Here is a 24,317-nt window from a genome sequence, read left to right as displayed (position 1 = left end):
CTTTCCCACCCAGAACCAGTACAATGTGATGAGAGCATTAGTTCCGTGAGAGAAGAAATAAAAGGGAACCATTCACAAAAGAGCTAAGATATAGTTCAATATTCTTTTTTAGTGCCTCAGTGCGTACAGAATTTCTCCTCCAAATTGGAGGTGTGGAATAACAGTAGCGACAGATAACTAGGAGGTATTTACCATAGCTACAAAGCCCACACGTGAGCCAAATATTTCTGCTATTAAAAAGCACTTCAAAGCTTGACATGAAGTTTGTAACAGCTGAATGTCTCCTGTGACTTCATTTGTGAAGACGATGTAAAAACCAAAAGGAAAGTCATGATATGAGAACTGTGAACCTAAGAAATAGTGTTTTTGGAAAGGAATGAGAGGCAGCCCAGAAATTTGGCACCCTGCACTCCCATTCCCCTACTCAGAGATTATTCTTATAACTGTGTGGTTTGGGTAAGTGTCCCCAAAGACCCTTATGCCTTTGGACACTAGCCTGTTGTGCTATTGGGAGGTAGTGGAACCTTTAGAAGTTGAGGCTTTATGGAAGGAAGTTAGGTGATTGGGGAAATGCCCTTGAAGGGAATATTGGGACCCTGACCTCTTTTGGTCTCTCTTTGCTTCCTGGCCACCATGAGATGCGCAACCTCCTCCACCATGTGCTCCAATCATGATGCCTTGCTAATAATACATCCCAAAAAGCAACGGGCCAGCTACCTGTGGACTGAAATCATCAAAACTGAGCCAAAACAAATCTTTCCTCTTTGTAAATTTATTATCTCAGGTATTTTGTCCTAGTAATAGAAAGTTGGCCAATATAGTAACTATAGTAACTATCAGTGTTTCTCCTGCCACTGACTTCTTCCCACCTCTTACAAAGGGGCAGACCCAGGTTGTTATAGGGCCTGAAACTTCATTTGAGGCTCCTCTTTGGAAGGGTGGGTTTGATTATAGCTTACTTTGGTGAATTTACAAGAACATACAACCGTGTGAGTACATTGCTAGGGCTCCTTGGAAGGGGCCTTTGCAAGTGAGGCACTCTGACACGAGCTTAATTAGCCTTGTAGCAAGTCCACCCCGCTCTGCTAAATGCCGCCATCCTTGCCCAGTGCAACTCTCTGCTCTTACATGCCACAGTTGCTTGCTCCCTCTGTTCCATTTTAATCCTAATCTGATTATGGCCAAATATGAAAGACATGCTTGAGAAAGCCTGGAAGCCTTTGCCCTGGCTAAAGCTAGGATGCAGGTATACAAAGTTTTCTATGCTTTACAGCTCAAAGATCTTCATACACCATTTGCTGTTTCATTTGTTTATCCATCCACACAGCCATCCATTCATTTAGCAAATATGTCCAAGGCATCTGTCTTTGGGAACCTAAATATGGAGTTATTGAGAATAGTTCTTGAACAAAGGAAACTGTACTACTAAATATAGCTAGAGATTAATGAAAGAGCAAGGATATTTACAGCATCTCAATTGTTGGGTTTATCTGAAGCTGTCTTCAAAATTATGACTGTCTTTTTTAACAAAGAACCACTTGGAGCTTTTGACGTCTACATGTTTCTAGGTCTTCCAGAATTAGCGAACAACGTCATTCTCTGGTTAATATTAGTTAAAATTTGGGATAATTTTAAAAATATATTAGATTTACCTTGAATTACATTATTTTTTAAAAAAAACTTCTTAAATTTACCTTGCTGCAATGTTAAAAGTGAGTTTTACTCAAGAGTTTATCTTTGTGTGAAAGTCACTATTGAATGAAAGTGCTGATAAACTTATATTTTAGTGAATTCTGGAACTTATTTTAAAACTTTTTTATAATGCAAATTTGACCTTTATCTGGGCCCCCCAGGATTGGCTTCTTGTTCCCCTTGCCCTATTGCTGTTTAGGATTCATGTCTTCTGAGTCTCAAATTTCCTTAGAAGTTAAATTGGGGATGTGGAAAATGATTTTTATAATGTATGTCCCAATCAAGTGGGATCCAGTTTGCTGCTTTTTCCAAGTCTTCTGCATCTGTTATCACTCTCCTCATCCAATCTATTATAGTTTGGATGTGGGGTGTCCCCCAAAACCTCACATGTGAGACAAGACAAGAAGGTTCAGAGGAGAAATGATTGGGTTATGAGAGTCTTAACTCAGTTAATTAATCCCCTGATAGGGATTAACTGAGTGGTAACTGAAGTCGTAGGGTGTAGCTGGGGCATGGCTTTGGGGTTTGTATTTGTATCTTGCTTTCTGATCATCATGTGAGCTGCTTCCCTCTGCCATATACTTATGCCATGATGGAGCCGGCTGTATACAGACTGAGACCTCTCAAACTGTGAGCCCTCACATAAACTTTTCCTCCTCCATAATTGTGCTGGTCACATGTCCTTTAGTCACAGTAGCAAAAAAGCTGACTGAAACACCACGTGTCCTCCACTGGTCCCCAACCTCCATCTTCTCCTTCTGTCACCCTGGTTTCCTGTGTTAACTTTCTGTCACTGTACTGAAAATTCCTGAGACGATTAACTTATTTAAAAAAAAAAAAATTATTTTGGCTCACAGTTTTGGAGATCCCACTCCAAGATTGGGTGGACCTATTGCTTTGGGCCTCTGGTGAATGTGTCAGATGGCAATGATAGACATAGCATAGCAAACTGCTCACCTCATGGCCAGGAAGCAAAAATAAAGAAGAGGCCAGGATCCCACAATTCCTTTCAGGGACATATTCCCAGTGACCTTAAGACCTCCTACTAGGTTCCACCTCCTAAAGTTTCCACCATTTTCCAATAGTACCATCCCTGGGACAAAGCTTTTAACACATAGGCCCTTGGGAGACACTCGTCCAAACCATAGCACCTCCTTGCTCTTCCCAACACATTTAGTCTTTCCATTTCTGATCTTTGTGGACCTTGTTCCCCTCCTTTCATCCATCTAAATCCTTCCTTATGATGTGGCTCAATGCCACCTCTGCCTGTCTTCCCAGACTGTTTCAGTCTACCCTAATCTTTTCTTTCTTTCAACTTCCGTTGATCTTAGAATGGTACAACAGTTTAATGAGGCATATTCTCTTAATTGTTCAAAGCATGTTGGCTTTGTTTGTGTCCCTTGGTTCATTCATTTGTTAATAAATATTTTGATCACATTCTGTTTGCCAGGAAGGGTTCTAGGTGCTGGAGATCTAGTAGTGAACAAGATAGAGGAAGTCTATGCTTTCCTGGAGTTGGCATCCTAGGGAGGAAAAGAGATCATTTTCTTGAAGCAAGGTTTCTGCTTAATGTGAAGAAATTAGTACTCTTGAACCCTAGTATTTGAAAGCATATAAGATTTGTATTTGGAGCACATTTTAGAATCCATAAGGCTTATGGAACCAAATAATTTTTAGTAGTAGAGAGTCAAGCTCTAGAGAGTCAGACATCAGTTTCAACATCAGGTTGCTGACTTTCATTCAAGACTGGCTTCTCAGGCGTGTGTGTGTAGTGTCTGTCGACAAACTGACAGTGTGAGTAGGCATTTATCTGTTCTTTGTCAGGTTGAAGAGGAAGGTTAGTAGAAGGTAACTGAGATAAGGAAGCTGAGGACTCTCTTAAAGAAATTTCCTGATAAAGTATACCTGTTAGTGAGTTTTGCTAGAATGATGGTAACAGAATCTTGAGAATTCTAGAGATGCCACTGTCCTGTCTCCTGCTGCTGCTATCTTGGATAAGAGAAAATGAAATCATTTTGTATACTTTCTATTCTAACATAGCATTATTTATTTGCTTGACAAGTTTATAGACGGGCTCAAATCCTTACTGTTTAGGGGTTTGCACTGAAGAAACCAACTCACATAGGATGTTACCCAGTCTCAGATCTGTTGATATAGTTCTCCTTTTTGTATTAAGAAAGAGCCAGATGTTAAATTTGGGGCCACTATTTTTAGGGTCCCTGTTTAAACTTCAGTAAATTAAGAGTAAAGCCTTTATTTTTATCTAGGATAACATCATATGACTCTGGACTGTCAGATCCCTCCTCTTTATCAAAATCAAAAACTATCAAAATTAGGCCAAATTCTGTATTAGTAGACAACTGTGCATGTCAGACTACTTCATTCTCTGTGAAAATGTCTTCAGGTTTTAAGAGAAAAATATTTTCCCCTTCCCCAAATTTTATATCACAGATTTTATATCAATAAAAATATACTTTCAAGGAACTCTTTCCTTAAAAATGGTCAGGGTCAATCTTTTTTTGCGGGGGGCAGGGCATACTGGAGATTGAGCCCAGGGGTGCTCTACCATTGCAGTATATTCTCAGCCCCTTTTAAAATTTTTATTTTGTGATAGGTCTTACTAAGTTAGTTGTCTGAGCTGACCTTGAATTTCTGATCCTCCTGTCTCAGCCTCCCAAGTAGCTGGGATTATTGATGTGCACCAACATACCTGGCTGGTCAGGGGCAATCTTGTATAATTTTATGGATAAAATTGTTCATATGATCACATTCAAATTGGACTTTGTTGGGAATCCCCCCGCAAAACACTTATTTGTTAGTTTTTTGAATTGAGATAATTATGGGTTTTTAAATCTTGTTAAGGAATTTTTGTGTTGATTTCTATTTGGGGGTTTTATCATAAACAAATATGGAACTTTAGCAGATATCTTTTTATCATCATCAAATTGCTTTTCTTATTTCATTTATAACAATTGCAGTTCTTATTTCATTTACAAATTGCATTAACAAGGTTTGCTAAAAGTAAAACATCTCTGCATTTCTCGTCACTTGTTCATGGTATCTTAATTCTTTTAATATGCTGCTGTACTTTAAAAATACATTTTCTGGAATTTTTAAATAACAACTTTATTGATATATACTTCACATACCATACAATTCACTCATTTAAAGTATACAGTGTAATTGCTATTAGTATATTCACAGAGTTGTGCAACCATCAAATCAAGTTTAGAATATTTTTACCATCCCTCAAAGAAACCTCATGCCATTAGTAGTCACTTCCCAATTTCTCCTCCTTCTCAGAGCTAGGCAAACATGAATCTATATTTTATCTCTATGTGTTTGCTTTTTCTGGGCATTTGGCATAAATGGAATCATACAGTATATGGTCTTTCCTGTTTAACTTCTAACACTTAACATAGTGCTTTCAGGATTCATTCATATTGCAGCATGTATCAGGATGTTTGTAATTCATTTTCATGGCTGCATAATATTCCATTGTATGAATATAGCTTTTTATTTATCCATTCATCAACTGATGGACCTTTTGGTTGTTTTCATTTGGGAACTATTATGGATAATGCTACTATGAACTTTTATATACAATCTTTTTTGACAAACTTTATTTCTTTTAGGTCTCTGTGGTCATATGCTGACTCTCTAAGTGGCTGAACTGTTGTATATTCCCACCAGGGATGTATGGGCTTTCTTTCATTGATATTCCTCATCAGTGAAATTGGTCCAGTTTTCTTTATTGTACAATCTTTGCAGATTTTAATATCACTAACATCATTATAGCTTCTTTTTTGGGGGGTGGGGCTGTGCTGGGAATCAAACCCAGGACCCTGTGCATACCATGTCAGGCAAGCATTCTACCACTAAGCCACATCTCCAGCCCCATGATAGGTTCTCTTCCCTCTCCCAACCACATTAGGGATAGAACTCAGGGCCTCTTACTTACCAGACAAGCACCTTATTACTAAGCTGTATCCCAAACCCTTTTTACTTTATTTTGAAATGGGGTCCCACTAAGTTGCTGAGGCCGGCCTCAAACTTGCAATCCTCCTGCCTCCGCTTCCTGAGTTGCTGGGATTATAGACTTACACCAACACATCTGGCTCAAATGGCTTCTTTTAAAAAAAACTCTTCTATCATGCTGGTGCAAACATCTGGTGCACACACCTGTAATCCCATCAGTTTGAGAGGCCGAGGCAGGAGGATTGCAAGTTTGAGGCTAGCCTGGGCAATTTAGCAAGACCCTGTCTCAAAATAAAAATCAGAGATTTTTGAGGTGGAAATATAAATAATAAATAAAATAATTTGTACCTTTCATTCCAAGATCTCAAAACTTTTTTAGTCTCTTTAACCAATGCAGAATATAGTGGTCACCAACATGAAGGGGTCTGAATTTAGGCAAATCTGTCTTCCTTTTGGATTCTGAAAGGAGTTGCTTTAAATTAAATTCCAGACAAAACCACACAGCTGGAATCAGACTTAAAATCAGTCTGGAAACACTGGAATGGGGAGCTGGAGCAAAAGTTCTCAAATTTTAGCATTAGGAGCTTGTTAGGACATAGGTTATTGGGCTGCATACTCTGGACAGAGGTGGGTGGAGCCTAAGATTTCACACCTTGATTTCACACTGTCACTCTGTGAACCTCACCTGGGAACCACTGAGCTTGACTTCTCTTTGAGCATTTCTGATTAAATTCTGCAATGTTTCAATGCTTTCAAGTTGTCCAGATTTCCATTCATTAAAGTCAGGCCCAGTCACTGTGTTCTCTTGTTTATTTATGGATGCCATTTACTTAGAAAAGAAAACCAGACTTATAGCTCTCAACTGTCTGTTGCTAGTTTAATTTTGCAATTCTTCTAAGGTATAAATTTCTTCAAGACCTAATTTAACATTCCCCTCACCTTTCTCTAAGCCTTATTCCTAATCTGAAAATATGAATTCATTTTGTTTCATGATAAAATCAACAAAGTTGTTCAGGTAATCTGTTTCAAGGAATTTATGTCTGTGAAATCTGCTCTGGTTTTCTCGAATATTGCTTCCTTCCCTTCCTAAAGAAAGTGTTCTTGATAAGGACTTGAGAGTAGGGCATAGCTCAGTGGTAGGGCCCCTGCTTAGCATGTGCAAGGCCCTGGATTTGATCCCCAGCACCATTAAATAAAAAAATAAAGTCTATCTTTTGGGCTGCTGTTGTTCTCTGGAGTGACATTCTCTTTAAAATTCCCCTTTTAGAAATAAAGAAATCTGATGCTTGAAACTAAAGTCAAGATCTATGTCTAACAAATGTTCTGAATCCAAATACATATAGGTAGAGATCTTCCAGTACAGGGTTTCTCAAAGTGATCCATGACCCATCCTCTTGGAAACTACCAAAGGTGCTTATTTTATAAACACAGGGTCCTGGACCTCAAACCAATCTTGCTGAATCAGACTCCAGGGGGTTGAGGCTCATAGATCCAACATTTTAACAACCTTCTCCGATGATTCTGATCTGACTGGAGCACAGACCACTCTTCTATAAAAAGATCATCTTATATCCCTAGATTGCTGCTCAGAATAGTAAACTGAAAGCACAAGGGTAAATCTATGGAATATCCTCCACTTGTCTTTATTGAGGGCTAATATTTTTTACTTTATTCCCATTTGAGAGAATAAACTTGAGGCCCTCATTGCCCAGTTTGGACTCTGAATTTCTCTAGTGTCATCTTAGTGAAGGTGTATATGGCAGTGAATGGGGGAAATTGTACAGATGAAAGAATACTTCTATTTAATTCCAGCCTTTAATTGTTGAGATTCAACAAAAAGCACATATCCAAGGTGGAAAAGCCTTAGGTGATAATCCAACAGCAGTTCTCAGTCAAGATGGTAATAGAAAGTCTTTTTTTTTTTTTTTTTTTTTTTGTTGTTAAGCCATTTCAGTGATTCCAAAGGGAAAGAAAGAGATAGTACAGGACTGAATAGGGGTGGAAAAGGATAAGCAAATATGGTCCCATTCCAGAGAAATGGCTACATGTAGAGTATAAAGAAGAGAGGAGGATAAGACATCAGTTTGTGACTTACTGCATTTCTGGTGGGTTATAAAACACATTTGTGCCCATAACTAGCAAGAAGTTAGGAATGAAAATTCATCTCAGGAAGATGTTGTGCTAGAAGGTTTGAAGATTAAAATCAAGAGATAAAGAACCTAACTACCAGAACTAGAAAGTTGGGAAGAGAAGATGAACCAGGACAGACTCTTGGAAAATGTCTAGGCTTCAGGAGCAATAGAAGGGCCCAGAAAGGGACACCAAGAAGGGACTGGAGAGCAGCTCAGAATCCTCAGGATGGTGGTGTAATTCCACTCCTCCTGCAAGCAAGTCCAGGAGGGAATTCCAGGAGAGAGCAGTCAGCAGTGTGAGCTGCTGCAGATTGCTGAAGGTCAAGCAGGTGACAAAGCAATTCCAGTGCCTGTTGGGAGAAAGGACAGTGAAACAGTGGGTGTCTACTCCCACAAAAGGGTTGGCAGCAATGGGAAAGAGAGAAACAGTGTGTGCCAGGAGGAAGCCCACTCGAGGAAAGAGTTGAGCTTGGGAACAAACTCAGTAGAGCCAAGGAAGAAGAAATAAGTGAAAATACAAAAGGATTTGAGATATTTGATGGGACAAGGACCTAGATCAGTGCTTCTCACAATATGACCCCAGACCAGCATCACTTGGGAATATGTCAAAGTGCAGATTATCAGGCCCCACCCAGAGAAACCGAATCTGAAACTCGGCTTGACACCCAACAGTCTGCACTTTAACAAACTCTCTGAGGATTCTGATACATGCTCAAGTTTGAAAACCACCGACCTAGAGGAAAGAGGAAGAAAGGTTCTGTACGTAGGTAAGGAGGATCTTGCTAACAGGAAGACAAAACAAGAGGAAGGGTTTTGTAACAAGAGGAAGAGGAGGGAAAAGATGAAATCAGCTGTCTCAGCTCTCACTAGGTCCATCTGCTGAGAATGAAGGCCTGGGAGGTTTGGGGAGCCAGAACACAATGTGTCACTCCAGCCTCCAAACCCTTGCCCTTGCGGATTGCCTACGGTATCCTCCCTCCTCTCTTCTTGTCTAGATCCTGCCTGTGAGGTCACATGCAGTTGCACCTTCTTGAGGACACCTTCCCAGCACATCCAGTCCTCAGTGATCACTCCCAGTTAGGACCTTTGGCCACCTATAACTCTTTTGTTTCTTTTGAGTGTCTTGTCTTCTGAATAGGACTATATACTCTCTTTGTCAATCATAATTTCACTGCTACAAAACCAGGTCCTCTTTGTGCTACTGTACAGAGCATCCAGTGAGGCTTCAATAATGCTTCATAGAGAGATGACTCACAAGTTAGGAAGTCAACAGATTGGCATCCCCTCTCCTTCTCAGTTTTAGATTTAAATGGTGTTCTTTTTTCCTAAGTGTCTAAAGCACCTTATGATAAAGATTCCTACCATATGGCAATTTAGAATGCTATAAAAGATCAGGAATGAAGAAAAAAGTGGCAAATAGTCATTTGGGACTAGCAGCAATTCACCAATTTAGGTAGATACCGTAAATGACTTGAGTGGGCTCTCTGTAGAGGTGAGCCATGACAACATTGACTTGGAGAAGTGAGATGAAAGAATCTGTGAGAAAGGCTCCTAGGATCCTCTGTAAAGAAGAATACCTGTAACGTCCATACAGAGAAAACTACTGCCTTTCGACTGCTGGTAAGAGAGCTTGTATTTTGAAGAATTCTAAGTTCATTACATTCAACAGGCATGAACAAAAATTTCATCAGGGGCTGGGGGTGTAACTCAGTGGTAGAGTGCCCACTTAGCACATGCAAGTCCCTGGGTTTGAGTCCCACCACTGCCAAAAAAAAAAGGGGAGGGGGGATTGTATCAGTACACTACTTTTGCAAACACACAAGGAACTGCCTTTTAAATAGAATTTCAAACCATGCCTCATTCACCTGCAAGCAGGGATCTGAAAATATAAAGGCAAACAAAGAAATATTAACCGTGGAAATATGAAAAAAAAGGAATGCTTTAAATCTCTATAGGGAGAGTTCTCTGAATTCACAATGAAATACAAATTAGGTCGAATCTGTTTGACATTAAGTTTTATTGCAAACTTGAAAGACTTTCTGTTTGAGAAATTCTTTTAGTGTGAGCTTTGCATCACATGACAGGAATCCTATCAGAAATGGACTTGGTTTTGTATTTCAGGTTGAAACCCCAAACTTAAAGCCAGAAAGAAAAGACATAGTGCATTAGGTGCAAAAGGAAGGGAAGGGAAACTAATATTTATCAAATACCTGTAATGTACTTCCATTATGAAATGCTTTCACATATATACTCTATCTCTTTCAATGCTTGATCAGTCCTACAATGCAACTATTGCTGTCGCTACATTACAGATGAGGGCAACAATGTTCAGAACATCTCCCAACCTCACTGGCTTATAAATGTCAAAGCTGGTATTCGAAATCAGAGAGCTGTCTAGCTACAAAGGCCACGCATTCTCTCTGCTGTACTGTACCTGTTAAACTTGCTGGGTTTGGCATGCCTATAGTTAGTAAGATTTTTCTAAAGGGTGGGAGTTTGATAAGATGACTGGTTTTATAATATTTCTATCAGTGAAGTACTTTACTTTTAACAACATTCAAATAGAAACTAGATTTTAACATCTTGATGAAATAAAGTGGAGACAAAATAAATGTTACTTGGATATCCATGTAAGTACAAGTAGTATGCTAGCATGGTTTGGTTTTTTGGTAGAACCATCCTTTATATCTTTTCATATGAATGATTAGCCTTAGATTGTAAAACTTCTGTTGTTCAGGGGTCTAGTTACACTGTCCTTTTTCAGAAAGAACAACCATTTGTTGAAGTAGACTGTCTAACATTATAAACTTTGAGATTTGTATATGCCCTTGAAACCATTATCACAATCAAGAGCGTGAGCACATCATCACCCCCCAAATTTTCTCTTGCTCCTTTGTGATCCTTCCTTTCTGCTCCTTGAAATCGCCTTCTCCCATAGGAAATCACTGACTTACTTTCTCACTAGAGAGTAGTTTATATTTTTTAGAATTTTATATGAATGGAATCATTTAGTATGTGTTATTTTAGTCAGTCCTTTTTCAGTCAATAAAATTATTTTGCAGTGCACCTATGCCTTTGTTTGTGTTTGTAGTTGTGTTATATTTACTTCTAATTAGCTTCCCATTGTATGAGGGATTTGTTTATCCTTTCACTCATTGATTAACTTTTGGTTTGTTGCCAGTTTGGAGCTATTACAAAAAAAGCTGTTATGAACATTTACATACAATATGGGTATATTGGATATATGCTTTCTCTAGGGCAAATGCCTATAAGTGAAATAGATAAATCATAGAGGGGCATATATCTAACTTTTTTTTTTTAAGAATAAACATTTTATTTTTTAATTTTATTTTTACAGACCGCATTTTGATTCATTGTACACAAATGGGGTACAACTTTCCATTTCTATGGTTGTACACGATGTAAATTCACACCATTCATGTAATCATACATGAACATAGGATAATGATATCAGTCTCATTCCACTATCTTTCCTTCTCCCGCCTCCTCCCCACTTATTTCCCTATACACAATCCCAAAGTTCCTCCATTTTCCTCTTAACCCCCCCATTCCCTGTTATGTATCATCATCCACTTATCAAAGAAAACATTCGGCCTGTGGTTTTTGGGGATTGGCTTATTTCACTTAGCATGATATTCTCCAGCTCCATCCATTTACCTGCAAATGCCATAATTTTATTCTTCTTTATGACTGAATAATATATATACCATAGTTTCTTTATCCATTCATCTATTGAAGGGAATCTAGGTTGGTTCCACAATCTAGCTATTGTGAATTGAGCTGCTGTAACCATTCATGTGGCTGCGTTACTGTAGTATGCTAATTTTAAGTCCTTTGGGTATAAACTGAGGAATGGGATAACTAGGTCAAAAGGTGGGTCCATTCCAAGTTTTCTGAGGAATCTCCATAATGCTTTCCAGAGTGGCTGTGCCAATTTGCAACTCCACCAGCATTGTATGTGTGCCTTTTTCCCCACATCCACACCAGCACCTATTATTGCTTGTGTTCTTCATAATAGTCATTCCAATTGGGGTGAGATGAAATCTTAGAGAAATGCAAATCAAAACCACCCTAATTACTAAGAGATGTTGAACACTTTTTATATATTTGTTGATCACCTGTATATCTTCTTCTGTGAAGCGTCTGCCCAGTTCCTTAGCCCATTTATTGACTGGGTTGTTTGTATTTTTGGTGTAAAGTTTTTAAAGTTCTTTATAAATTATGGAGATTAGTGCTCTTTCTGAAGTGCATGTGGGAAAGATTTTCTCCTGCTCTGTAAGCTCTCTTTTCACATTATTGATTGTTTCCTTTGCTGAGAAAAAGCAATCCTGAGCAGGAAGAGTGAAGCAGGAAATATCATAATACCAGACCTTAAACTATACTACAAAGCAATAGTAACAAAAGCAGCATGGTATTGGCACCAAAATAGGCAGGTAGACCAATGGTACAGAATAGAAGACACAGAGACAAGCACACATAAGTACAGTTGTCTTATACTAGACAAAGTTGTCAAAAACATACAATGGCAAAAAGATAGCCTCTTCAACAAATGGTGCTGGAAAAACTGGAAATCTATATGCAGCAAAATGTCCTCTCTCTCACCCTGCACAAAACAACTCAAAATGGATCAAGGACCTAGGAATTAGACCACAGACCCTGTACAAAATAGAAGAAAAAGTAGGCCCAAATCTTCATCATATTGCCTTAGGACCAAACTTCCTTAACAAGGTTCCAAGAGTGCAAGAAAGCAAAAATCAAAAAATGGGATGGATTCAAACTAAAAAGCTTTTTCTCAGCAAAGGAAACAATCAATAATATCTAAATTTTTAAGGAACATGCCAAATTATTTTCAAAAGTACTTGCACTATATTATATTGTCATCAACGGTGTTGGAGAATTTCATTTCCTTGGATTTAAATCCTTGCCAATTTTCAGTATGATCAATCTTTCAAATTATAGCCATTCTAGTAAGTGTAGAGTGGAATCTCATTGGAATTTATTTGAATTTCCTTAATAACTAATGATGTTGGGTGTATTTTCATGTGCTTACTTTCCATTCATATATATTTTCTTTTCTTTTTCTTTTTTTTTTTTTTAAGTACTGGGAATTGAACCAAGGGGGTCCTTTATCACTGAGCTGCATTCCTAATACTTTTATTTTTTTATTTAAGATAGGGTCTTGTGAAGTCATAGAGGGCCCCAGTAATATGCTGAGTCTGACTCCAACTTGCCATCTTCCTCCTTCAGCCTCCTGAGTCCCTGGGATTACAGTGGTGCTCCATAGCACCTGACAACCATTCTTATAGCTCTGCTAAAGTGTGTGTTCAAATTCTTTGCCCATTTTTTAAAAATCAAGTTTCTTGTATTCTTATTATTGATATACTGCCTGAGTTCTTTATATGTTCTGGATATAAGCTCTTTATCAGATATGTGATTGCAAACATTTTCTCCCAGCCTGTGGCTTGTCTTTTCATCTTCCTTACAGTGTCTGTCAAAGTGCAGAAGTTTTTAATTTTAATAAGTCTAATTTACCAATTTGTTCTTTTATAGATCATGCACCCTGTGTGTATCCAAGAAATCTTTGTTTAACACAAGGTTATAAAGATTTTTCTTCTATATTTTAATCTATAATCTTATAATTTTGGGCTTTACATTTAGGTTTATGATTCATTAATTTTTGTATGTGAGGCAAAATATGGACTGAACTTTTTTTTTTTTTTTTAAATATGGATAGCCAGTTGTTAAACATGCCATTTCACCTTTGGTCACTCGAATTGCCTAAATTTTTTTAGGCCTTATTAAATTTCTCTCATCTTTTGTTAGAATTATCTGTTAAATGTTTTGTTTATGCTATTATAAAAGGCATAGAATTGGAAATTCCAATTTCCAGTTATTTGTTCTTTGTATAAAGAAATGCTGATTTTGTTTGCGATGCTATATCTCACAGCCTACTACGCTCACATCAGTCTTTGTAGCTTTTTTGCATATCCCATTGAATATTCTAAATAGATGATTGTGTCGTCTGCTTATAATTTTACCTTCTTCCTTATTAATCTAGATGCCTTCTTGGATTGGCTAGTCTCCAGTACAATTTTTTTTTACATTTTTTTTTTGTTGCTGGGAATTGAACTCAGGGCCTGTGCCTGAGAGGCAAGCACTCTACCAATTGAGCTATATCCCCAGCCCCTCCGGTGCAATATTGAGTAGTGAGAAGAAACATACTTTTCTTTTCCTGACAGTAGGGAGAAGCATCCATTCTTTCACCAAGTATGTTGTCAACTGTAGATTTGTTTCATAGATAACCTTTTTCAGTTTGAAAAATTTTCTATTCTTAGGTTGCTGAGAGTTTCAGTAAATCAGGAATGGATGTTTACTTCGTCAAATATGTTTTCTGCACTGAAATAATCATGAGGTTTTTCTTTTTTTGGTTTGTTAATGTTGTAGATCAAATTTTAAATGCTAAACCTACTTTCTTATATTCCTAGGATAAACCTCACTTGATCATGATGAATTACCATATATGTATTTGTAGTGATACCATGTCTCTCATTCATGATGTTGGTGATTTATGTTGCCCCTTTTTTTTTTGATCAGTCTGACTAGGGGTTTATTAATTTTAATGATCTCAAAGAACCAGTATTCAGTTTCATTTATTTTTCTGTTTTATTTATTTCTGCTCTTAACTTTATTTCTTCTTTCTGTTTGGTTAGTTCGGGCTTAATTTCTTCTTTTTCTGGTTTATTTAGCTAGAAACAGAGTTCATTGATTGAGAACTTTTTTTTTCTACTATGGACATTTGGTACTATTAATTTCCTTCTAAATACTGCATAGCATAATGGTTTTAGTGTTTAGTTCTTTGCATGTCTGGCAATCTTTGAGTATACACCAGGCATTTTGAATTTTACCTTGTTGAAATCTGAATATTTTTGTATTCCTATAAATATTTTTTGAGTTTTGTTCTGGGATACAGTTAAGTTCCTTTGAAATAATTTGACATTTTTGGGTCTTGCTTCTAAGATGTATTAGGCAGAACCAGAGCAGCACTAATCTAGGGCTAATTTTTTCCTGCTACTGAGATAAGACCCTTCCGAGGACTCTGTTGCTGCCTGTAAATTATGAGTTTTTCTAATCTGACTGATAAAAATAGGCAGTATTTCTGGGCATGTGTGAGCACTGGACAAGTCCCCTCCAACCCTCTCAGATGGTACTTTTCCCAACTTCAAGAAGTTTTCCTCACATATATGCTCTAATTGGTACTCGGCAAAATACTGTGGGGGACCATCCACAGATCTCCAGAGTTCTCTCTCTGTACAGCTCTCTCCTATCGGTACTCTGTCCTGGGAACTCTAATTGCCTTGGTTTCCTTAAACTCTTTGTTCCACCTCCTTATCTGAGTCCACCCAATTCTACCTCAGTTCATCACTCTCTATTGTCACCTCAAAATTCTTTCAGGCGGTAGGCTGGGGTGATGGTAGTACTTATTTCACTTCTCCCCTCTCAAGGATCAATATCCTTTGATGTTGACGTTCATTGTCTTAAAAACTATTGTGTATATATCCTGTCTAGTTTTTTTTTTTTTTTTTTTTTTTGGTTGCTTCAGGTTAAAGGATAAATGAAGTCCTTGTTACTCTACTTTTTGCTGGATTCAGAAGTTTTTAGAAGGTAGTTTGAGTGACTTTTGTGGCTGACTTTTTTTTTTTTTTTTTTTTTTTTTTGCGCTGCTGGGGATCAAACCCAGGGCCTTGTGCTTGCAAGGCAAGCACTCTACCGACTGAGCTATCTCCCCAGCCCTTGAGTGACTTTTGTATGTAAACAGTCTATACATTCTTTTCAGAGGGCAACTTAATAATAGGAATGTTATGTACTATATTCTCAACTGTCTTCTGATTTTTAAAATCTCTATCCCTATGGTACTTATATTCTAGTGGGGAAAAAGAAAAAATGAATTTGGTGATTGAGCTATATAACACAATAAAGGTTAATAGCTGCTAGAAAGCAAATAAAAAGCAAGAGAGGGAGTTTCTAGTGCTGTGATGAAAAGAAATGCTTGCAGCCTTAAATAGATGGTCAGGGAGGCCACTCTAAGGCGAGACATTCCATCCAGGACTTGAAGGAGGTGAAGAGTGAACCACATGGATATCTGGAGAAGGGTATTTAGGCAGAGCAAGCAGCCAGTATAGGGATCCTAGAACAGAAGCACACCTGATGTATTCAAGAAACCAGTATTCAAGGAGGCCAGTGTCACTAGAGCAAAGTGAACAAGGAGAGAGTAATAGAAGATGAGGTCAGAGTTGTAACCAGGCCTGATTGTATAGAGTTTTATAGGTCATTGTAAAGACTTGAGCTTTTACTCTGAGTGAAGACAGGAACCATTACAGGGAAGTAGACAAAAATCCTGACCTATTTTAAAAGGATCACTTTGACTGCTCTCTTATGTGGAGATTGTAGGGGGATTGTAGGTGGAAACAGACAAATTGGGAGACTGCAATTATTCAGATGAGAGGTGATGGTAATTTAGACCAAATGTGAGCAGTGGAGACAGAGAGAAGTGGTTGGATTTTGACATATTTCAAATGTAGAACTAATTGCATTTCTAGCAGGATGCAGATCCAAGTGGAAGTGTTAAAACAGGGAGTTGGATACATGAATCAGAGCTCATGATAGAGGATCAGTTGGGGGTTGAGGAGGATCTATAGAACTGACCTGGATTTAGCACTGTATAGATTACTGGTAAGTTTGACAGGAGCATTTTTGGTAGAACAGTGAGGACCAATGTCTGATTGGACTGAGTTTTAAAAGAGAATGAAAGGAGGAGAGGAATTAGAAACAGAGTTTACAACAATTTTCCAAGGAGTTTGACTACAAAGGAGGAATAAAAAAAATGGAATGATAATTGGGGAGGATGGTGGTGTCAAGAGAGGATATTTCAGCTAGGCTGGTGGCACATGCCTATAATCCCAATGCTAGAGAGCGTCCAGGTACAATCCTCAGTACCCCACCCCCAAAACAAAAGAGAGAGAGAGAGAAAGTGACTGCAGATAGGCGTGTGATCATGGGCAGGAAGGCAGAGTGTGTAGGTGCAGATGCTGTAGGAGCACATGTGTGTTGGCGGGAGTTAGGGAAGTTCTCTGATTGCTGCAATTTTGACAGTAAAGCAGGAAGCAAGATCACCAGCTGAGAGTTAGGACGAGGGAAGTTGTGTTAGAATGTATCAAAAAATGACCTCAGAGAGAAGAGTAAATGAACAAAGAAAATGAAAGTATAACTGCCAAACATCATTAGGCGTCTACTCGAAGTTCACAGCCTTGAATTTAAAGTGAAGCCGGTCAGGGTGCTACATGCTGTCTGCACCCACATCAGGTGCACAGGCACGGTCGTGGCCTGGGCAGAGAGCTGGAGTTAGCAAAAATGATTAAGGAGATGGGGACGAGGGAGTTGAGGGTGTACACAAGGGAGGAATTTAAAAAGAATTCAAACTGGGCAAGAAAGGAAGATAAACATTGGGGAAGGGGGATGGTAACATGTTAATAAGATCAGTAGATTATACACCAGTGAGACTGATGAATGATTAGATCAAGGAACCTTGTAGAAGGAGTGAGGGGGAAAGATAGAAGGGGATGGTCCGAGAGTGGGTGAAGGTTGCAGTTGTAGGCAAAAACAGGGTCTAGGGCAGTAGTGCTCAGGAAGTAGGCCATGAATGTGTACCAGGCTGATCTGCACTGAGACATGAAGAAATTCAAAGTAAATGTTTAGACACACCCTGCAACATCCAAGCATGTGATCAGTGGACTTGTATGTAGAATGCCTTTGTTTCTTAAACCTCATTTGCCTATCAGTTTGTTATTGAATTTTTATAAGAGTCTTTGTCTGCAACAAATTGAATGCAAGCTAACAAATAACTCGTCATTCCCCACAACTGACCACTGCTGTCCTATGAATGGCCATGCAAGGCAGAGAGGAGTCAGAAGGACCAGCTCCTTGTATAATGAAGTCACCATCATCTCTGGCTTTCCAAGATAGAAAGCTGCCTATTGCCCAACTCCAGTGGGCACTGTTGTCATTTTAGGGTATATGACCACTACAGCTACCACTTCATATGAATGTGCTCGTTGAGAATTCAAGGAGATGGCTCTTGTTATCTTCATGTTACAGATCAGAAAACAAACTCAGAGAGGTTAAGTAGTTGCCCAAACGCATGCATCTTCTAAGGGCAGGAACCAAGATTCGAACCTCCATGTGTCTGTTATGCTAAAACTGAATTTTGACCCCAGCACCCTTCCCTTTTATCACATCTTCTGGTTATAGGGACAGCATAGTCATAAACCTTGTGAGGACTGGGAAACACCTTTTCGGAATGTGGAGCAATCCATCTGACCACACCAGGCCTTTCTTTCAGAGACAACCTGTCAAGCTGCTGTGGTGACCCAGAGCTGATCACTGCCTAGACCCTGTCTTTCCAGTTGGTTGGATCAGGAGACTCAAGCCCCTCAAGAACCAATATCTGATATCACCATAGGCTTTTCTGCCCTCTCTGTTCTTGTTCTTTAATAATTTAAAGTGTATTACAAGTATCTTCTTAATAGTCATTGGTGGATTGGTAAAATCATGAGTGATTTTAATACTTATCTCATTTTCTCAAAATGTGGATGATGGATACATTGCTCTTGTGATCTGACAAGGCCCACTGTAGATCTCTATTTGTTCATGTGGACAAAGGAATGTACCAAAGAGTGGAAGAGTAAATGAACCAAGAAAATGAAGGACTCTCAGGTCTCTGACAAGGCTAAGCAGACCACTCTCCCTGAGCCTAAGTCCCAGGAGGACTGGTAGCCTCAACATGTTCAGAAAAGGTGGTGTTGGTCCTTTGCCACTCTCCCCAGGTTCAGGCAGTTTCTAAGTAATACACATACAAAGTGAGCATTCATCTCTTAGGGATCCCTGGGTTCCTTCCTTTCTCAGCTCTCTGGTAGCCTAGGCAAGTATGCCACCACCAGAGTTCCTTTATAAAGCTCATTCCTGAGTCACAAGACCTGTGAGCACTAGGGAAACACACTTCTGGAAAGCCTCCTTGTAGCTCTGGGTCTGTATGCCTACCCAGCTCATGGGGACACAGCATTGGGATTGTAGGATAATGTCTTTATCGCTGGCAAGGCTGCCTCTGTAAAAGTCAAGCATAGGGCCTGACACATGGTAAGTAGGTGCTCAGTAAACACAAGGCCAATGGGTGAATGACACTCCTACTGGGTAGATATTTTTGTGATGATGTGTTTAATTTTTTCTACTTTAATAAGAGATTCATTAGCATTAATGTATATTAATGTATATGACTGGACAGGGTAGGGTATGATCACTCAGTTCAACTCTAAAGAATCAAAATAGAAAATAGGAGCAGAATTTTACTTAAAAAAATTAGTACTGCAAATCACAATTCTAGTGTGGTGGAAAGAAAAATTATTAACATACTTTAATATGGTAAAATGCTAATCATCACAGTTATCAACTGAGAGTAATGTAAAGCCTTCAATTGGCTTTATGAGCATAACTAGAGTTTTCAAATGCATGTTATTAATTATTGTTATTAATGTGAGGTTTAAAACCTGGTCCTCTTTAGGAGACTGTCAGTGTGGGTGAATTTTAAAGTATGCTAAAACTGAGAACTACCTAATGAAAGGTGGCCATTTTTTTCTTCCATCTTGCCAAATTGCTCTTTTTGTCAATAAGAAATACAACTGATGTGTCAGCTAGGGTAGATATATACTGTTTTAGATCATTTATTTTTATAAGATCGTATTCCAGTCAGATGGGGAATACTTTGATTTCACTGTGTACCTCATTGATGTTAAGGGTCTAGGATCATTCCAATTACTACTAGGTATTTAAATAAATTTCTCCCTAGCTCATCTACAAAAACCTATAAAAACTAGTAAAAGCTTAACTATAACTACAGAATTCTTCATCTTCTAGATTTTAAGACTAAATAAAATATAGAAGACAGTTACATCCCAGTTTTTTATTTTATCTTTTGAAATAATTTGTATATGCCTTTTAAATAATTTCAAGTGCCACAAAAAATAATGTTAATAGCTCAAAATCAAAGTTTAAAAAAAAACCCTAAGTATAATTTTTAAAATCTTTTTCTCCTCAAGCGTTTTACGATGGGATAATGAGACAGATGTCTCTCAACTGGAAGGACATTTTGACATTGTTATGTGTGCTGACTGGTAAGTACATAAAAATCATAAAACTCCTGTTAGAAAAAATGGCTTTGCTGGAGTAATTGGGCTGTGCTGCTTTGCTGGCGGCTAAGCAAAGTCAACAAATGAAGCACAAAGCCACCTTAACCTCCACAGATTAATATTCATCTCCATGTGACAGTTATAAGGTAGTCTTCTATCACACAGTAACTTCTACCACATTATTTCCCAAAGATTGATTTTGAGAAGCATTTCCATTTTCTGGAATTGCCTCTGTTTCATGCTTGACGTATCAGTAAATGGACGACTTAGGCAAATTGCAAATAATTATGGCTCAGAGAGGAATAGTCTGGAGAAAAAGGAGTTTATCAACACAAACAGCTCAATTAGCTTACTTCTTAGGAGAGATCTGACTATTGATATAAGGGAATATATATGTATACATACACATATACTCTCCAGCAAATAAACCTATCTGTAGAATATCTTTGGGGAAATAGTCTTTTTTATAATGTATATTTGTTATTTAATACTTTTGATGTATCCAATTATGATATTTAATTATACATAATACAAATTATAAATTACATTTTATTCTTATGCAAATAATAACATTCAGATCTGTCAGGTGCTTGTCTTTAAAAAAAAATTTTCCATTAGACTTTTTGTCCTCTTTTAGTCCACTCTACTTATTTGTTAACAAAAGTCAGATCCTAAGTTACAGGATAAATATGCATCAGTCCTTAATTGTTTCAACTACTCTTATATATTCTTTCTCTCAATGTAGTAATTATTTCAGTATATAGGAAACATGGACAATTTCCAAATATTTCCCTGTCGAGAGTAAAATCTTATTGAAGTTTTATCATGATAATCATTACGGCCCTTTAGATTTGAAACACAGGTTCAGATTCTGACAAAGTTCCATTGTATTGATAAACCCAGTCATAAGATCCAGAACCCAGAGAAGACTTGGCCAAGAGGAGAGCTGAATGAAATTTCCAGGAAGTTGTTTTTCAATTATTATTATTATTATTATTATTATTATTATTATTATTATAAGATTTTCAGTGGATTACTTTCCTACAGAAGACAATGAGATTAGTTTTGCTTTTTTATCCTTCTGAAAACACTTCTCAGTGAATGATAAATATTTTGTTTTATTTTTTGCCTGAGATTTTTCAGTTTTTCCTGGCCCTTCTAGTCTCTTCCTCTCCCATTTCAGAAAACCCTGTTCCCCAAATGGGAGAAACCTAAATTCCTGACTAATCATTGATAATATGCCTCAATGCTGCACCCCTCATCTCATCAAAAATAAGGAGCTAAAACCTCACCGTATGATTTGAGCAAGCAATTTAGTAAAAGCCTCTCTTCACCAAATATGAGAAAGGATCCTCCAGGTTTCATTGCACAGATGAAGATAATGCTGGTGGGATTAGATCAGATTAAGCGTGGAAGTCAGATCAGAGAGCAGTGGCAAGAGGGTAGGGGCACCATCATCTTAAGGTTTAGACAAGGGTCACACCCCGATGGGCTCTGTTGATGTGGGGAAAGGCAGGTCTGGCCAAGAGATTTACAGTTAAATTTGCCCTTCACACAAATATCAAAATAGCCTGGCTTTGTCATGCCTTGTGTCATGGACACTCGCACCATGTCATCCTATTTGTACCAGAGAGACAAGCAGAGGAAGTAAGAGTTAAGCTCTTTTCTGATTAATGTTCTCAGTTAGGTTAAAAATAGCTGCACAACATGTTTGAAAAATAGTCTTTTTTTCCTAGCTGACAACAGGGTCACATATAACCGATATACATAATGCATATTCAGTGTAAGGCTTTCATTATAAATACATAACATAATGCAATATTATATGTGCATACACATACACACACATCTGGTAGCTATGTGAGAATTTATGGATTCAAATGAACTAGATACACTAAGCTTCATTTTATAAATGACTTTTCTATGCATGAATTGTTGAATTTTTTTTTTTTCCTGGTGTTGTAAGTGCCAGAATGTCAGCCTGTTTGTAATTTCCCATTTGTAAATGTGAAACATTAAGCTACTCTCACTGCGATGCTGATATTATTTCCGAAAGAAATGCTTTGGTAATGGTCTCTCTTCATGTTCACAGAGATGGGAAAGCTGCTTAGAAACTTAGAAAGTGCAGTGATGTTTACAGTGCTCATGTCGTACACATAGTGGTGAATCACAGGGCTCCATGAGTTCTTTATGTCCTATCCCAGTTACTGCTTCTAGGGGCAGACTCGCCATCTGCATTATTTTAGAATGTCACTGAGTGGGGGAAGAAAGCTCCCTTTAGACACTTCCTCCAAGATGAAAACTGAAATGCTCAGTGCAAGAAAGAGGTGCCACACATAGAAAGATCACAGTAAGTCTCACACCATCCTTTAGTCATTGTCAGTCAATGAGATCTGGATTAGGCCACAAGAATATGAAGCAAGAGTTGGAGTTCAAATATTAGGTACATGGATTAAATTCTTATTGAAGCACTTTCAGCAAGGGTGGCATTGTCTGATTCCCTGAATAGCTAACCAGTGGTACTGCTTGATCCCATTTACATGAAAACAAGCTCTATTCACAAACCCATTCCAAACCCACATTGTGGTTCAAGCAAAATGCACATGATTACAAGAAGCGGTGATATGTTTATGTTCTTAAATCATTCATATATTCATATATTTACATTCAAACATTCATAAACCTGTGGGCAGTGGGGGAAAGAACTTATTTCCCTGAAGAGACAGTCTCTTACTTCACATCCAAATTTAGTAGCTCAACTAGATTATAAAATAAAGAGGCAACTCTGAAAGCTAGTCATTATTTCACCATTCAGCATTTTTGACAATGAAAAATAGTTTCATGGTTCAACAGTTCTTAAATAACTTGTAAAATGTCAACTTTGAAATAAACAGAAAGAAAAATCGAAGAAGAGTCACACCTGAAAAAGGATGCTGTTGACAAACATCAAAATATTAGAATATTTAACCACAGGTATAGGAAAAAACCTGCCTATTAAGTTCCTCAGTTGACTCATTTAATGTTGAGTTTAATATAAGATTCCTTTCTGCCACAATGCAGTCCAGCCTGGTCCTTGCTGCGTTTAGAATAGCGAGTGATTGTGAATTTTAAGCCTGCCTTTCCAGACTCCTGTTCAATCACAATGTAATCTAAGGTCTGGAAGTAAGATGTTTTCTTATCCAATGAACACTTTGATTCGGTGTTCGACGGCTCTCCAGTTTATTGTAACTGCAAAAATAGAAATGACTCTGTACATTTGAATTCTCAAAGGGCTTAGAAAGCATGTCTGAAATGCCACCTATAGACTGACCGACCCACCAAGTAGGGCATGCAGGACAGTTGGCACATCTGTGTGCCCCCAACCCGAGACTTTGAGAAGGAATGGGAGAGAGTAAATTAGTCTGCACATCCGTCTCAAATGCTCTCTCAGCATTTTCACATTGGCCACACACTGGGACTATTTTTTTCCATCCTTTTTACTTTCCCTTAAATGATGGGAAAAGTTTGGTTTTGGGGCTATTTTTCTAAAAATGTTTTTCTTTTCCCTTAAAATGGAAATACCATATCATAGGCTCCAGTTCTTTGTCTTCCAGTTGCTGTGATCGCCAATTACTCTAAATAGTGACTCACAGTTCCTTACACCTGAGAAGACCTTTAGTTCAAATGTCATCATCCCTTTCACCTCACACCTGGAAAGACACAGTCCCTGAAAAATATGCACAAATTGCCCAAGATCTCATAACTAAGGGGTAGAACCAAGTGAGGTTAGATCACGGCATCATTCCGAGCTCCCACAAAAATCATTTAGTAAATATTGAAAGGGGTCATCCCTCCGCTGAAAGTTAAGTCTAAAACAGTGAATTTAACTTATCACATTTCACCATGAAAATTGCATACGGGTCTTCCTTTTGTGGCTATTGACAGAGAAATGTCTCCATATGCTCTGTGCTAATAAATTTCCCTATGAGGAATTACAGATCCTCCGTGCTCTGCATAAAATTCTGAATCTAAAGGAGGCAATGAAAATGGTCCAGCACCTTTCCTTTGTCAGAAAATCTGTGATTCAGATCAATGAACAAAGCAAGTGTCGCTGCCACCAGCAATGGCATGGAAGGGTGTGTGTGTGAGTGTTTTAACGGGCAAACTGGACTGTCAATGTATTTTGATCAGTAACTGAAGGGAGAGTTGAAATGGTATCTCCATCCCCATCACTGACCCACTCAGCCTTTTTAAATAGATCCACTTAAGCTACTGCTGT

General features: G+C 38.1%; 1 protein-coding gene across 3 annotated transcripts in view; it reads left to right on the top strand.

The window, feature by feature from the left end:
• Positions 1-24,317, top strand: part of Camkmt (calmodulin-lysine N-methyltransferase) — a 398,047-nt gene that overhangs the window by 353,025 nt on the left and 20,705 nt on the right. For all 3 annotated transcript variants that reach the window (XR_007104678.1, XM_047522765.1, XM_047522764.1), the window contains exon 8: positions 19,970-20,044. Coding sequence is in view for 2 of the 3 variants with exons in the window: in XM_047522765.1 (XP_047378721.1) it covers positions 19,970-20,044 (75 nt within the window). In the remaining variant the exon portion in view is untranslated. The remainder of the gene's footprint in view (positions 1-19,969; positions 20,045-24,317) is intronic.

This window comes from Sciurus carolinensis, chromosome 13 (assembly GCF_902686445.1).
Source record: "Sciurus carolinensis chromosome 13, mSciCar1.2, whole genome shotgun sequence".
Classification (NCBI taxonomy): Eukaryota; Metazoa; Chordata; class Mammalia; order Rodentia; family Sciuridae; genus Sciurus; species Sciurus carolinensis.
Note: the sequence above shows the minus strand (reverse complement) of the source record. Positions and strands in the feature narration are given on the sequence as shown.